We start from the raw sequence: 13,703 nt of genomic DNA, 5'->3' as shown, positions 1-13,703 counted from the left end.
AAAAAAAAAAAAAAGAAAAAGAAATAAGGATCTTAAAAAAATGGTAAAAGAATTTTTAGGGGAAGGTAGTCAAGCAGGTCAAAATCTACTTAGATTAGTATCTCGTGGTAATGCGATCATTGCTGAATTACTTCGTTTAAGTGCACATATTCCAAGTGTTTTCAAATTAGAAGATAGAAATGAAGCTAGAAAATATCAAGACATTTTATTAGATTTTAAATATCTTTCAAATCCAGATTTTTATGAATCTAAAATTGAAGAAAATGCTGTAAGTTTTCTTTTAAAAAAAAAAAGAGAAAATAATAATTCTAATCATATTTATAATATTATCATTATTATAATTATAATTTAGGATTTAGTTGATTTGGAAACAGAATTTAGAGATAATCATATTGATATTTTAATTAGATTTTATCATTTATTTGAAAGTATTTATAAATATATTATGGATTTAGAGCATTATATTGTTGATGTTGAAAAAGGTTTTTATATTCATTTAACAATTGAGGTAAGTTTATTATAGATAATAACCAATTAAACAACAATAATAATAATAATAATAATAATAATAATAATAATAATAATAATAATAATAATAATAATAACTAACAATAATATGTATATCTATATTTTATTATTATAGGCAATTTTAATAAATGGTGATGGTAAACAATTATTATCAGAAGCAGTTTATTTATATGGTGTAATGTTAATTTTAATGGATAATTTAATTGAAGGACCAGTTAGAGAGAGAATGTTAATTTCATACCTTAGAAACAAAGGACCTGTTGATTTACCATTAATTGATGAAGTATGTAAACTTTGTAAGAGTACAGGTTATATACCAGGTTCACCAAAGAAACCACCAAATTATCCAGAGGAATATTTTAGACGTGTTGAATTACCAGAGAATGTAATTTCAATGATTGTTGGTCGTTTACGTTCTGATGATCTCTATAATGGTACTGAATCTTTCCCACAACCTGAACATAGATCTGTTGCATTATCAACTCAAGCATGTATGATTTATGTTATATTATATTTCATTCCTGATATTTTAAATAATAAAAATGTAAGTATATATACATTTATTTTAATAATAATGATTGATAATTGATAATTAATAATTAAAATTAATTTTTTGTTTTAATAAAAAAAAAAGTCAATAATGAGAGAAATTGTTGATAAATTTTTCCCAGATAATTGGGTTATATCATTTTTTTTAGGATTTACAATTGATTTATCAGTTGCATGGGAACCATATAAAGCAGCAAAGACAGCAATGGGTAATACTATTATACAATCGAATATACAATATCAAACACAAAGATTTTGGAAAGAAGTTAGTGAATTGAATAAGTTGGTCGATGATTTATTAGTTGATGGATTATTGGTTGAAGAGTATATTGTTGATAATGTTCATAAGATCATTACTACATTACGTCGTTGTAATGTTACAATTCGTTGGGTTATGTTACATAGTAATGCAAGTCAAAAGAAATTTAAGGATTTAGTATTGATGGGTGGTTCACAAGAGGATGTACTATACCTACTATTGAATACAGCACAATTGGAATTTGTTTTTAAGAATATTTTCCAACAATTATTAGCAACCAAAGAAGAGAAATGGGAAGAGAATAAAAAGTTGGCATCAGATTCAATGGTTGAACTCTCAGAGTATTTCTCTGGTGAGAAAGCGTTAACTCGTGTGAAAAAGAATGAAAATCTTCAAAAATGGTTTGGTGAAATCTCTCAAAAGATTAGTCAATTAGATTCTACCGATTCAACAAGTACCGGTAGAAAAATTCAACAACTCTCATTGGCATTGGAAGAGGTTGAGCAATTTCAACAAATCGATTCAAGTATTCAAGTGAAACAATTTTTAATTGAAACTAGACAATTTTTAACTAAAATGATTAAAATCGTTAATATCAAAGAGGAGGTATTGGTCAATCTTTCAGTTTGTGCCGATATGTCATATGCATGGGAAATCGTTAATAACTATGTCGATCAAATGCAAAAGGGTATTAAATCCGATCCAAAATGTGTACTAAAACTTCGTGCCACCTTTTTGAAATTAGTATCAATTCTCGATTTACCATTGGTTAGAATCGCTCAATGTTCATCACCCGATCTTATATCGGTATCAGAGTATTACTCTGGTGAATTGGTTGGTTATGTTAGAAAGGTATTGGAAATCGTACCAAAACAAATGTTTTTAATCTTAAAACAAATCATTAATATGCAAACTAATAATATTCAAGAGATGCCAACAAAAGTTGAGAAAGAGAGATTAAGAGATTTCGCTCAATTGGATCAAAGATACGATTTGGCAAGAGCAACCCATTCAGTATCGGTTTTCACTGAGGGTATTCTAGCAATGGAGACAACATTGGTTGGTATCATTGAAGTCGATCCAAAACAATTACTCGAGGATGGTATTCGTAAGGAGTTGGTATTACAAATTGCATTGGCAATGGATAAAACATTGATTTTCAGTGGTAAACCATATCAAGCACCATCCAATAAGCAACAACAACAAGAGATTGAATTATTACAACGTCTAAAAGAGTTGTCAAATATATTGGATGGTTTTAGACGTTCATTCCAATACATTCAAGATTATGTAAACATTCAAGGTCTAAAGATTTGGCAAGAGGAGTTTTCACGTATTGTCAATTTCTACGTTGAACAAGAGTGTAATAGTTTTTTAAAGAAAAAAGTATACGATTGGCAATCACAATATCAATCGGTTGCAATTCCAATTCCAAAATTCCCATCACAATCTGATCAAAATTCTCAACAATCTGTCAATATGATTGGTCGTTTAGCAAGGGAATTGCTAAATCAAACCAATTGTAAAACTACATTATATTTGAATCAAATTGGTTGGTTCGATCCATCTAGTGGTAAAGAATTGGTTGGTATAAACACTTGGTCAATTCTTCATCAATCGGTTGGTATCTTTGGTTTAACAGGTTTGGATAAGTTGTTTAGTTTTATGATGGTAAAGGATTTACAAGTTTTCGTTAGTCAAACTCGTTCTTTGGTTGAGAAAAGTCTTAAAGGTTTCTTGAATGAATTTGAAGATTACTTACGTCCAACCACCAATATACCAGACACAATGATTCGTTATCAACAAGCATTGGATAAAACAAAGTTACTCTACCCAATTTTCATTGATGTCCTAACAAAGATTGGTCAAATTCAATTAATTAGAAGACAAATTTCAAATCAATTAAATTTCCATTGTAAAATCGATTCGAATATGTTATTCTCTTCATTGGATATCATGAATAAATCATTATTGAATGATATAGAATCTCATTTCCAACGTCCAGATTCAAATCCTTATCCAAGTGATGATAATACTTTATTGTTTGATTTGGCTCAGTATTTAGATACTGCAGGTATTAATGACCCTTTCACAAAGATCTATATCACCACCTCTCCATTGGAACAATTCCCATGTCTATTGTTTTTATTCGTACTCTCTCAAGTTTCAAAATTCCAATTCAATTCAAAATTGAATGTCATGTCTTCAAAGAAACAAAAGAATAGCTATGATTGGACACCTTTCATCATTGGTTGTATTACAATACTTCAACAATTCCATTCACTTCATACTCAAAAGTTTTTAGCTTTTGTTGGTCAATACATTAAATCTCATATCAATATCGCTTTAGCTAATCCAAAAGAAAATAATAAAGATGATGCTGATTATCCTGAAGATGTTATTGGTTTACTTAGATTCTTGGAAGATTTTTGTAAATATTCTCATACTTCTAGAAAAATCGTTGAAGGTTATGTACCACCTTATATTTTTGATTATTATAATAATTAAAATTAAAAATAAAAATAAAAATAAAAATAAAATAAAAATAAAAATAAAAATAAAAATAAAATAAATAAATTTAAAAAAAAAATAGTAATTAATTTTAATAGTATACAAATTTATTTTTATTATTTTTTATTTTTATTATTATTATTATTATTATTATTATTCAAGAACTTAAAACTTTATCATTTAATTTCTTTTCAATTGTTGATAATTTTAAAAATTTTGATTTTAATTCTTCTTCTTCTTTGTCAACAGTTTTTAAATTTGATAATTTATTTTGTAAATCAATTTGTTTGTTTTTATAATATTCAATTCTTTCAAAAATATATTTATTATTTAAATCATAATCACTGTTATTTTTTGAAGTTGATGATAAATATTGTGTAATTTGTAAATCTATCATTTGATTATTTCTAATATATTCATTTAATTCATTTTCTAATTGACTTTTTTCTTTTTCAAATTTATTTATCTTTTTTTTTTTTTTTTGGAAAATTAATTATTTGATTTGTTTTTTTTTTTTTTTTTTTTTTTGAATAAAAAAAATAAAAAATAATAATTACATTATTATTTAAAGTTAATTTTAAATTTTCAATTTTATCAGATTGTTCTTTTAGTGTATCATTTAATTTATTTAATTTTTTATTTTCCAATTCTTTTTCTTCTTTTACTAATAATAAAATTTTATTTAATCTTTTTCCTTTTTCAATTACTTGAGATTCTAAAAAACTAATTTGTTTTTGTTGGTAATCCGATTGATCTTCAATTTCTATCATATCTAAAAATAAAAAAATAAAAAAATAAAAAATTAAAAAAAATAAAATAAAATCAACCAATCATAAAAAAAAAAAAAAGGAAATTGTAAAAAAAAAAAAAAAAATAAAAAAAAATAAAAATAAAAAATTAAAAATAAAAATAAAAAAAAATAATTTCGAAAAAAAAAAAAACGACCAAAACGATTGAATTTTTTTTTTTTTTTTTTTTTTTTTTTTTAATTTATAAATTTATTTATAAAAAAATAGTTATATATATATATATTTATATAGGATTTAAAAAAATGGGTAAAGATGTAAAAAAAGTTCATAAATTAAGACATGATCCATTAAGTAAACAAATTGAAGAATCAGAAAGTGCATATCAAAAACCACATAAAAGAGTTGGTAAATTAAGAAAGAAGAAAGCCGAAATGGAGAACGATACTGGTATTGATGAAACTGAATCGGTTATTCCATCAGCCTTATCTAAAAAGATTTTAGATCAAATTAGAGAACAAGCAATTGAAGTTGAAGTTGAAGATAGAAAAAAAGAGAAACAAGAGAAATTATTAACTTTTGAACAAGAGAGAATTCAATCTAAACTTTTATCATTCAACGATTTCATCGATGATGATGATGACGATGAAGATGCTGATCAAGATGATAATAAAAGACGTTCAAATGGTAATGATTTCGATGAAAATGATGGTTTTGAACAATTCTCTGATACTGAAAGTCAATTTGGTGTTGGTGGTGAAGTTGAAATCGATGAAGAAGATGAAAGAGTACTTTCAATGTTTATGGGTGGTGGTGGTGGTGATGGCCAAGAACAACAATTTCAAACTCGTTTCACTCTTGGTGATATCATTGAATCAAAATTAAAAGAACATGAATCAAGACAAGTATCTTCTGAAAATGCTATTAATCCAAAAGTTATTGATGTTTATACAAAGTAAGTTTTATATAATAATAATAATAATATAAAAATATAAATAATAAAAATAATAAAATATTTATGAATGAATCTAACTAATAATTTTTTAAAAAAAAAAAAGAGTTGGTAAATTATTAGAAACTTATACATCAGGTAAAATACCAAGAGCATTTAGAATTTTACCAAATTTTACAAATTGGGAAGATTTATTATATTTAACACGTCCAGATAAATGGACACCACATTCAATTAGAGTTGCAACTAAATTATTTTGTATGAGTACAAATTCAAAGATTACTCAAAGATTTTTATCAATTGTTGTTTTACCAAGAGTTAGAGATAATATTGCAGAATATAAGAAATTAAATTATCATCTCTATATGGCATTAAAGAAATCATTGTATAGACCAGCCGCTTTTTATAAGGCAATTTTATTACCATTGGCAGAGAGTGGTGATTGTACATTGTTGGAAGCTAAAATCATTGGTAGTGTTGTTTGTAAAGTTTCAATTCCAGTATTACATTCATCGGTTGCCTTAATGAAGTTATCTCAATTAACTCGTTACAATGGTGCCACAAGTATGTTCATTCGTATGTTGTGTGATAAAAAATACGCTCTTCCATATCGTGTAATCGATGGTTTGGTCGATCATTTCGTTATGTTTGATGAAGAAGTTCGTGAATTACCTGTACTATGGCATCGTGCTCTCTTATCCTTTGTTCAACGTTATAAAACTGATATTACAAAAGATCAAAAAGAAAAACTTAAAATCATCCTTAGAAAACATAATCATCATATAATAACCGCTGAAATTCGTCGTGAACTTTTCTTTTCAAATTCAAGAGGTGGTGTTGCTCCTTCAAATTTCACTGATGATACTTCAAGTATGATGGAATAAAAAAAACAAATAATAAAAAAAAAAAAAAATAAAAAAAAAATAAAAATAAAAAAAATTATAATTTAAACATATAAAATAAATATTTATTTAATAACCCCCAACTATTCTTAAAAAAATTAATATCATTATAAATTTAAAAACCAAAAAAAAAAAAAAAAAAAAAAAAAAAAAATTTTTAGGATATTATTTTTAAAACCAGATTAATTAATTTTGTTTTGGAAAAAAAAAAGAAAAAAAAAAAAAAAATAAAGAAAAATTTTAGGATATTATTTATAAAATCAAATTAATTAAATTTGTTTTGAAAAAAAAAAAATTAAAGAAAGAAAATTCAAAAGAAAGGTGCAATTGCATCACAATTGTTTAAGATATTTTTATCATTTCGAATTTTCAGTAGAACGGTTTAATTTTTATTTTTATTTTTATTTTTAATTTTTTTTTTTTTTTTTTTTATGCTGGAAAAAATGATTTTTTAATTTTTTTTTTTTTTTTTCTTTTTTTTTTTTTTCACTAAATAATTTATATATATAAAAAAATGAGATTTTCATACATCATTTGTTTAATCTTTGTATCTTTTTACTTTGCTTCAGTTTGTTTAGGTTCATTCCTTGATAAACCAGTTTTAGATGATAACCTCATCAATTCAATCAATAATAATAAAAAATCATCATGGACTGCCCATAGAAATAAAAATTTCGAAGGTAAGACTTTTGGTGATATCATTGGTATGATGGGTACTAAAAAAACTGCTGCTCCATTCAAATTAACTGAAAATGGTGAAGAACTCAAAGGTTCAATCCCAACTTCATTCGATTCTCGTGTCCAATGGCCAGACTGTATCCACCCAATCCTCAACCAAGAACAATGTGGTTCATGTTGGGCCTTTTCTTCATCTGAAGTTTTAAGTGATAGATTATGTATTGCCTCAAATAATAAAACTAACCCAGGTGCTCTCAGTCCACAAACTTTAGTTGCTTGTGATGTATATGGTAATGATGGTTGTAGTGGTGGTATCCCACAATTAGCTTGGTATGTTATTTATTCTTATTATCTATTTCTTTTTTTAATTTAATATTATTCATTTATTAACTTTATTTTTAAATTATTTATAAAAAATAAAATAGGGAATATATGGAACTTAAAGGTTTACCAACTGACTCATGCGTCCCATACACTGCTGGTAACGGTACTGTCTACTCTTGTCAAAGATCATGTTCCGATAGTGAAGATTACAGTTTATACAGAGCTAAGCCATTCACCTTAAAGACTTGCTCTTCAGTTCAATGTATCCAAGAAAACATTTTAGCTTATGGTCCAATCGTTGGTACTATGGAAGTTTATGAAGATTTTATGAGCTACAGCTCAGGTATGTATAATTATAATTATTATTATTTTTATTTTTTTGATGACCATTTTATTAATTAAACTTTAATAAATAGGTGTTTACGTTATGACTCCAGGTTCATCTTTATTAGGTGGTCATGCTATTAAAATTGTTGGTTGGGGCTTTGATCAAACCTCTCAATTAAACTACTGGATTGTTGCTAATTCATGGGGTGCTGGTAAGTTTTTAATTTTATAGTTATTTAATTATCTTAAGCATTTTGATTACTAATAATTTCTTTTTTTTTTTAATTTTTTTATTATTATTCTCATAATTTACCAACAAACATTAAAATAATTGTTTATCTTTAAAGACTGGGGTCAACAAGGTTTCTTTTTCATTTCAATGGAAACTTGTTCAATTTCTAGTGATGCAAGTGCTGCCGAAGCCCGTGTTTAAATTGTTTCAAATAAAATTTCATTTACACATTAATAATTTTTCCACACCAATAATTAATTGGAATTATATTCCCGTTTTTTATTTTTATTTTAATTTTTTTTTTTATAAATTTATTTAAAAACAAAGAGAATTAAATATACCAATGATGAAACTTATCTTTGTGACCTACATAAACAAATTTATAAAGAGTTTAATCTTTCAGAGAGAAGTGAGTTAGTTTTTTTTAAAAGTGACCTAGAATCAATTAATTCCGAAGTTCAAGATTTTAAAAAAAATTTGGAATATGTAAGAGGAGATTGTATTTTACCAAAGAATCAATATCTCGATACAACATATTTCGCAATATTAGAAGAGATGTGGGAAGAGATAAAAAATAAAAAAATTGAAAGAAATGAAGTTAAAAGTAAGTATTTGGTAATTTACATTAAAATAGTTATTAAAAATTAATTTTTTAAATTAAAAAATATAGGTTTAGATCAATTAGAAATAATAATTAAAAAAGATATCAAAGAAAATTTGGACAAAGAATATCATGATGACCAAGATTTTACATTTTTGGAAAGAGAAAAATCAATCAGAATGATTTCAGGAAATATTGAAAAAATGTTTGATTTAAAAATAAATCCAAATCAAGATCTGATCATATATTTTTAACTTGTTTAACTGGTAAAGGAATAGGTAAAACCAGATTGGGTATTGAATGTTTGAAATATATTGAATCATTAGGAAAAGAAAGCCACTCGTTTAATTGTTTAATGAAAAACTGTATATATTTAAAGATAGATTTCAATGGTGGTGACAAAGTGATAGAAGAAGATATTAAATACTCACCAGAGATAGGTTTATGTAAAAGATTATTCTCAAGATCCATTTTAGGATGTTCTTTGCAGACATCAGATTTAATTGATAAATTATCATCAAACGAAAATCATTTAAATTCTTTTAAAACAAACATTTAATTTCATAGCATCAAAGCATAGAACCAATTATTATAATTCTATTGCGATATTATTACATTTGGATGAATTTCAAATAGCCCATGAACAATGCACAAAAAATTATAAAAAACCAGAATTTATAAAAGAAATGGTTGAACTTTTGGGTTTTTTCAGATGCAATCGAAATAAATCATTCGCAGACGAAACCAATATATTTATAATTCCATTTTTAACAGGAACCAATCCAGGACCAACTGATATTGAATTATTGAAATGGGATTTTGAAAACATCAGTATCAACATATTGTCTCTTCAATCTTCAAAGTAGATCATATGTTCAAAACTTAATTGTGAAATAGAAGAATTGCAACATGATTTATTTGACATTATTTTAAAGAACCTTGGTGTTGTACCAAGATATTTACAAAAATTAATTAAATATATTAAATTATACAAAAATAATAATAATGATAAAACAAAAAATGGTACATTTCCAAATAAATTAATATAGGTCGCTTGTTCAAAGCTTAAAACCAAAATTAGAAATAAGAAATTTGAATATAATTGGAATACATTGGAATGCTTGCTATACCATATCGTTTGCGGTGTTGAAGTTAGTTGGGAAATAGTAATTTCTGGTAATATAATTAAAGAGATTTCAAAATCGGGACATATTTATCTTGTCCAAAATTCAAATTCAGGTTTTTTCAATATTATAATTCCTACTGTTGATTTGAATTTAATAGCAACAAGGTTACCAATGGATTATTTATCCACTATTACACGATATCCACCTGACAATAAATTTGTAAGATTTTCATTCGAATATATAACATCAATAATAATAATTTTAAAAAATGATTTATTACAAAAATACAAATCAATAATTGTAAATCTTAAAGATATTTTTGGAGATATTATTGATGATAATGATATAATGATTAAATTTAAACAATTATATTTAGTTAAGGATAGTTCAAATTTGTTTTATGGGTATGTATATAATTTAATTTAATTGGTTTGGATTTAATTTTTGGTATTTATTATTTATTTATATTTTAGATTAGGCTAGAAAAACCATTGCAATCGAAGAGCCAGGTTATATTTCTTTATTGTGCGATGATTGCACCATTTTCGAAATTAGATTAAATTTTAAACTTGAAAGCTCAAGTGATAATTCAAAAACTAATTTAATGGTAGTTATCAAAACATATTATACCAATAGTGGTAAATATATAACTAAAGATATTGTTTCAAATATATATAAAACATATCAAAAAATGTGTAAAAAATATACCAAATCAATTATTATACAAATAATCATTTCAAATTACCAAATAAAGAATGAAGGATTCCCAAATTACAAAGAAATTCTTATATACCATAAAGATAATATTGATGGTTCTTTTTTTTTGGAAATTTAATTCACCGTTTTAAAACTCCAAAAGATTAAAAACAATAGATTTAAAAACTCCATCTCTCAATAGTATATCAATGCAATTATAATTTAGGGTTTAATAAAAAAAAAAAAGAATAAAAAAAGAATAAATAAAAAACTTATTTCTTATACAAGTAATATTTTTATTAATATATTTATTATTATTATTATTGTTTTTTTTATTATTATTATTTTTAATTATTAAATATTTTTTTCTTTGGAGTCCAAAATCTTATTGTATTATCAGCAGAACAGGAAGCTAAAATTGGTTCTGAAGGATGAAATTTAACAGAGTAAACTCTATCGGTGTGACCTTCTAACTTTTGTAAGACTTTACCAGATTGTTTACCAAAACCAATATCGTAGATGTAAGCATTGTAATCTGCAGAACCAGTAGCTAATAAAACCGATTGATTAATATCAGGTTGTTCATCATCATCATCGTCATCGTCATCATCTATGATTGATTTTGAACCGTCATTCATTGATTTACCAACACCTAAAGTTCTCTTGACTACACTATCTTGATTATAATCTTTACCAACATAAATGCTACTTTTAATTGGCCAATTCTTATTTTTATGACCAGTTAATGAATGAATTAAACTCATTGGTGCCAAAGAATATGGATGTGATACAATGGATACTTTTGAACGATCATAAACTCTAATTACATTATCATAACTATTGACTGCTAAAAATCTTCCATCATCTTCACCACTACCACCACTTCTTGATGACATTGTAATACCACTGATTGGTCTATTCTCTGGACCGATTTCAAATGGTGAACCGTCAACCAATGCATTGTTTGCTGAATTTGAAAAACTACCTGCCAATCCATCAACACATCCATCATAATGAAATGATTCTGGAAAATTAATCTTATTACCTTTTCTTGAATCCCAAACTTTTAATTTACCAAGTGAATCACCTGTTAAAATATGTTGACCATCTTTAAATACATACCTAAAAAAATAATAATAAATAAAAAATAAAATAATTAATAATAATTTTTTAAAAAAATTAAATTACACAGTTGTGGTATTTCAATCTATATATTTACAATGAATTAATTAATGCATCATTTTCTAAAACTATAATTGAATTTGGAGTTCTCTTATCAAAACCAATTACATGATTTTGTGTATTACCAGCAAAGAAAATATTATTATCAATTGGTGAGAATTTAACATCTAAAATGAAACCACTTGTATTATAGGAAGAGATTAATTTATTTGAATTTAAATCCCAAAGTTTAACTGTTTTATCATATGAACCTGATAAAATCTCTGTAGAATTATTATTCCATTGTAATACACTAACATTAACTGTGTGTTCATTAAATGTTGCCATTTCTCTTTGATTAAATACATCCCATACTTTAACTGTTTTATCAAAACTACCTGATGCTAACATTTTACCACATGGTGAAAAATCAACTGTATAAACACTTGCATTATGTCCCTTTTTTTTAAAAAAAAAATAAAATAAAATTATAATATAAGTATAAATTTATTATTATTATTTATATATATAATGTTTATATATATTATATATTATATATATATATATACCTTTAAAGTAAATTTATAAAAGAAATGACGTTCATCCATTTTTTTATTACTATTTCTTTGTTGAGTTGAAGTTAATAATAAACGTTCATCACTGACGTTTGAAGTTAGGGTTGGAGGTGGTGATTGAATTGAAACTATTGATGGATGACCATCAGTACCATTTGAATTAACTTCAGGTGTTTGTGGTGCACCAAACACTGCATCTATATTGAATGGTTTTTGTGTACCTTTACCTAATTGATGTGATACCATATCATATCTAATAGTTAGGTCATATATTGATTTCTTTAAATCTTTATTCTCTCTTTCACAATTATCTAATTTGGTTTTTAATGATTTAACTTCTTTTTGTAATCCTTCTAATGTTAATTTAAAATTTAATTCTGATGATCCACCACCACCTCCACCACCACCTCCTGACCCACTCATTGGTGTTGTCGATGATGGAATACTGCTATAACTTTTTTTATCCATTATTTGAGTATATATATATATTTTTTTTTTGATTTATTTCTTCTAATTACTCTATATTATTTGAGTTGTGTGTATGTGTATGTGAACGTATGTATGTGTTTTTATATTATGGTTACAATTTGACTATGTTTATTTATTTTATTGCCCCAATAACCAGTGGCAATTTAAATTTTAAAATGAAATTAAAAAAAAAAAATAAAAAAAAAAAAAAAAAAAAAATCGCACTAAAGTGAATTTATGAAAAAAAAATTAAAAAAATAAAAAAATGTTTTGGTAATTAAAAAAAAAAAAAAAAAAAAAAAAAACAATAATAATAATTATAGTAATAATAAAAATAAAATAATTATTTTTTGAAAATATTACTTGTTTATGAAAAAAGTTTTTTTATATTATTATTTTTTTTTTAACCCTAAATTTAATTATAATTGTTATTTTGTATTATTTTTTTTAATTCTTGTTTACAATAAAGTTTTAAATCTGAATAGTATTCCATTTTCATCTGGAATCAAATTTATAAAAATAGCATCAAATAATTGGTGGCAATCAAAAAAATATATTTTTTTGTTTTTTTTCAAAGTATTCTTTTAAAAGAAATTTTTTCCAAATTTTTTATTTTTGTTTTGTGAAAAGTGTTTTTAGATTAATTTTTTTTTTTTTCCCACCATCACTTTTTTTTTTTTTCACAATTAATTTTTCCTCATTTTCAATATTTTTTTTTTTTTTTTTTTATTTAGTTTCTTTATATTTATAAAACTATTATAATATATTAAATATGGAAGAATTATTTTGGAAAGTTTTTAGAAATATATTTTTAAAAAAAAAAATATTATCACACTTAAAGGTTTCTTTTAGATATAAAGTTTATTCATATGATCAAGTTAATAATGTAGAGTGGATGATTAAAAATAAATTTTATACAATTTTAAAAGAAAAAATTTTAATTGAAAAAAGAAGAGATTTATCATTTTCAAATATAAATAATCAAAATAATAATAATAATAATAATAATAATAATAATAATAATAATAATAATAATAATAATAATACACTATCAATAACTAATAATG

General features: G+C 24.3%; 6 protein-coding genes across 6 annotated transcripts; 4 read left to right on the top strand and 2 right to left on the bottom strand.

Moving 5' to 3' along the window:
- Positions 1 to 40: 40 nt before the first annotated feature.
- On the top strand, positions 41 to 3,844 carry DDB_G0288569 (hypothetical protein; the record flags this gene model as incomplete). Its single annotated transcript, XM_631554.1, has 4 exons — positions 41 to 268; positions 353 to 508; positions 644 to 1,072; positions 1,163 to 3,844. The coding sequence occupies 4 exons, from the start codon at positions 41 to 43 to the stop codon at positions 3,842 to 3,844; spliced, it is 3,495 nt and encodes a 1,164-aa protein (XP_636646.1).
- Positions 3,845 to 4,004: 160 nt separating this feature from the next.
- Positions 4,005 to 4,617, bottom strand: DDB_G0288567 (hypothetical protein; the record flags this gene model as incomplete). The annotated part of the gene is made up of 2 exons (XM_631553.1): positions 4,005 to 4,313; positions 4,405 to 4,617. 2 exons carry the CDS (start codon positions 4,615 to 4,617, stop codon positions 4,005 to 4,007), a joined length of 522 nt encoding a protein of 173 aa, XP_636645.1.
- Positions 4,618 to 4,898: 281 nt separating this feature from the next.
- Positions 4,899 to 6,429, top strand: bysl (hypothetical protein; the record flags this gene model as incomplete). Its single annotated transcript, XM_631552.1, has 2 exons — positions 4,899 to 5,548; positions 5,652 to 6,429. 2 exons carry the CDS (start codon positions 4,899 to 4,901, stop codon positions 6,427 to 6,429), a joined length of 1,428 nt encoding a protein of 475 aa, XP_636644.1.
- Positions 6,430 to 6,961: 532 nt separating this feature from the next.
- DDB_G0288563 (hypothetical protein) lies at positions 6,962 to 8,209 on the top strand (the record flags this gene model as incomplete). The annotated part of the gene is made up of 4 exons (XM_631551.1): positions 6,962 to 7,455; positions 7,551 to 7,792; positions 7,866 to 7,988; positions 8,124 to 8,209. The coding sequence occupies 4 exons, from the start codon at positions 6,962 to 6,964 to the stop codon at positions 8,207 to 8,209; spliced, it is 945 nt and encodes a 314-aa protein (XP_636643.1).
- Positions 8,210 to 9,295: 1,086 nt separating this feature from the next.
- Positions 9,296 to 10,653, top strand: DDB_G0288561 (hypothetical protein; the record flags this gene model as incomplete). Its single annotated transcript, XM_631550.1, has 4 exons — positions 9,296 to 9,471; positions 9,691 to 10,144; positions 10,215 to 10,374; positions 10,610 to 10,653. 4 exons carry the CDS (start codon positions 9,296 to 9,298, stop codon positions 10,651 to 10,653), a joined length of 834 nt encoding a protein of 277 aa, XP_636642.1.
- Positions 10,654 to 10,779: 126 nt separating this feature from the next.
- On the bottom strand, positions 10,780 to 12,636 carry DDB_G0288559 (hypothetical protein; the record flags this gene model as incomplete). The annotated part of the gene is made up of 3 exons (XM_631549.1): positions 10,780 to 11,554; positions 11,652 to 12,052; positions 12,163 to 12,636. The coding sequence occupies 3 exons, from the start codon at positions 12,634 to 12,636 to the stop codon at positions 10,780 to 10,782; spliced, it is 1,650 nt and encodes a 549-aa protein (XP_636641.1).
- Between the last annotated feature and the right edge of the window lie 1,067 nt (positions 12,637 to 13,703).

The sequence above is a fragment of the Dictyostelium discoideum genome (genome assembly GCF_000004695.1).
Source record: "Dictyostelium discoideum AX4 chromosome 5 chromosome, whole genome shotgun sequence".
NCBI classification, from domain to species: domain Eukaryota; phylum Evosea; class Eumycetozoa; order Dictyosteliales; family Dictyosteliaceae; genus Dictyostelium; species Dictyostelium discoideum.
This window is presented reverse-complemented; position numbering and strand designations above follow the sequence as displayed.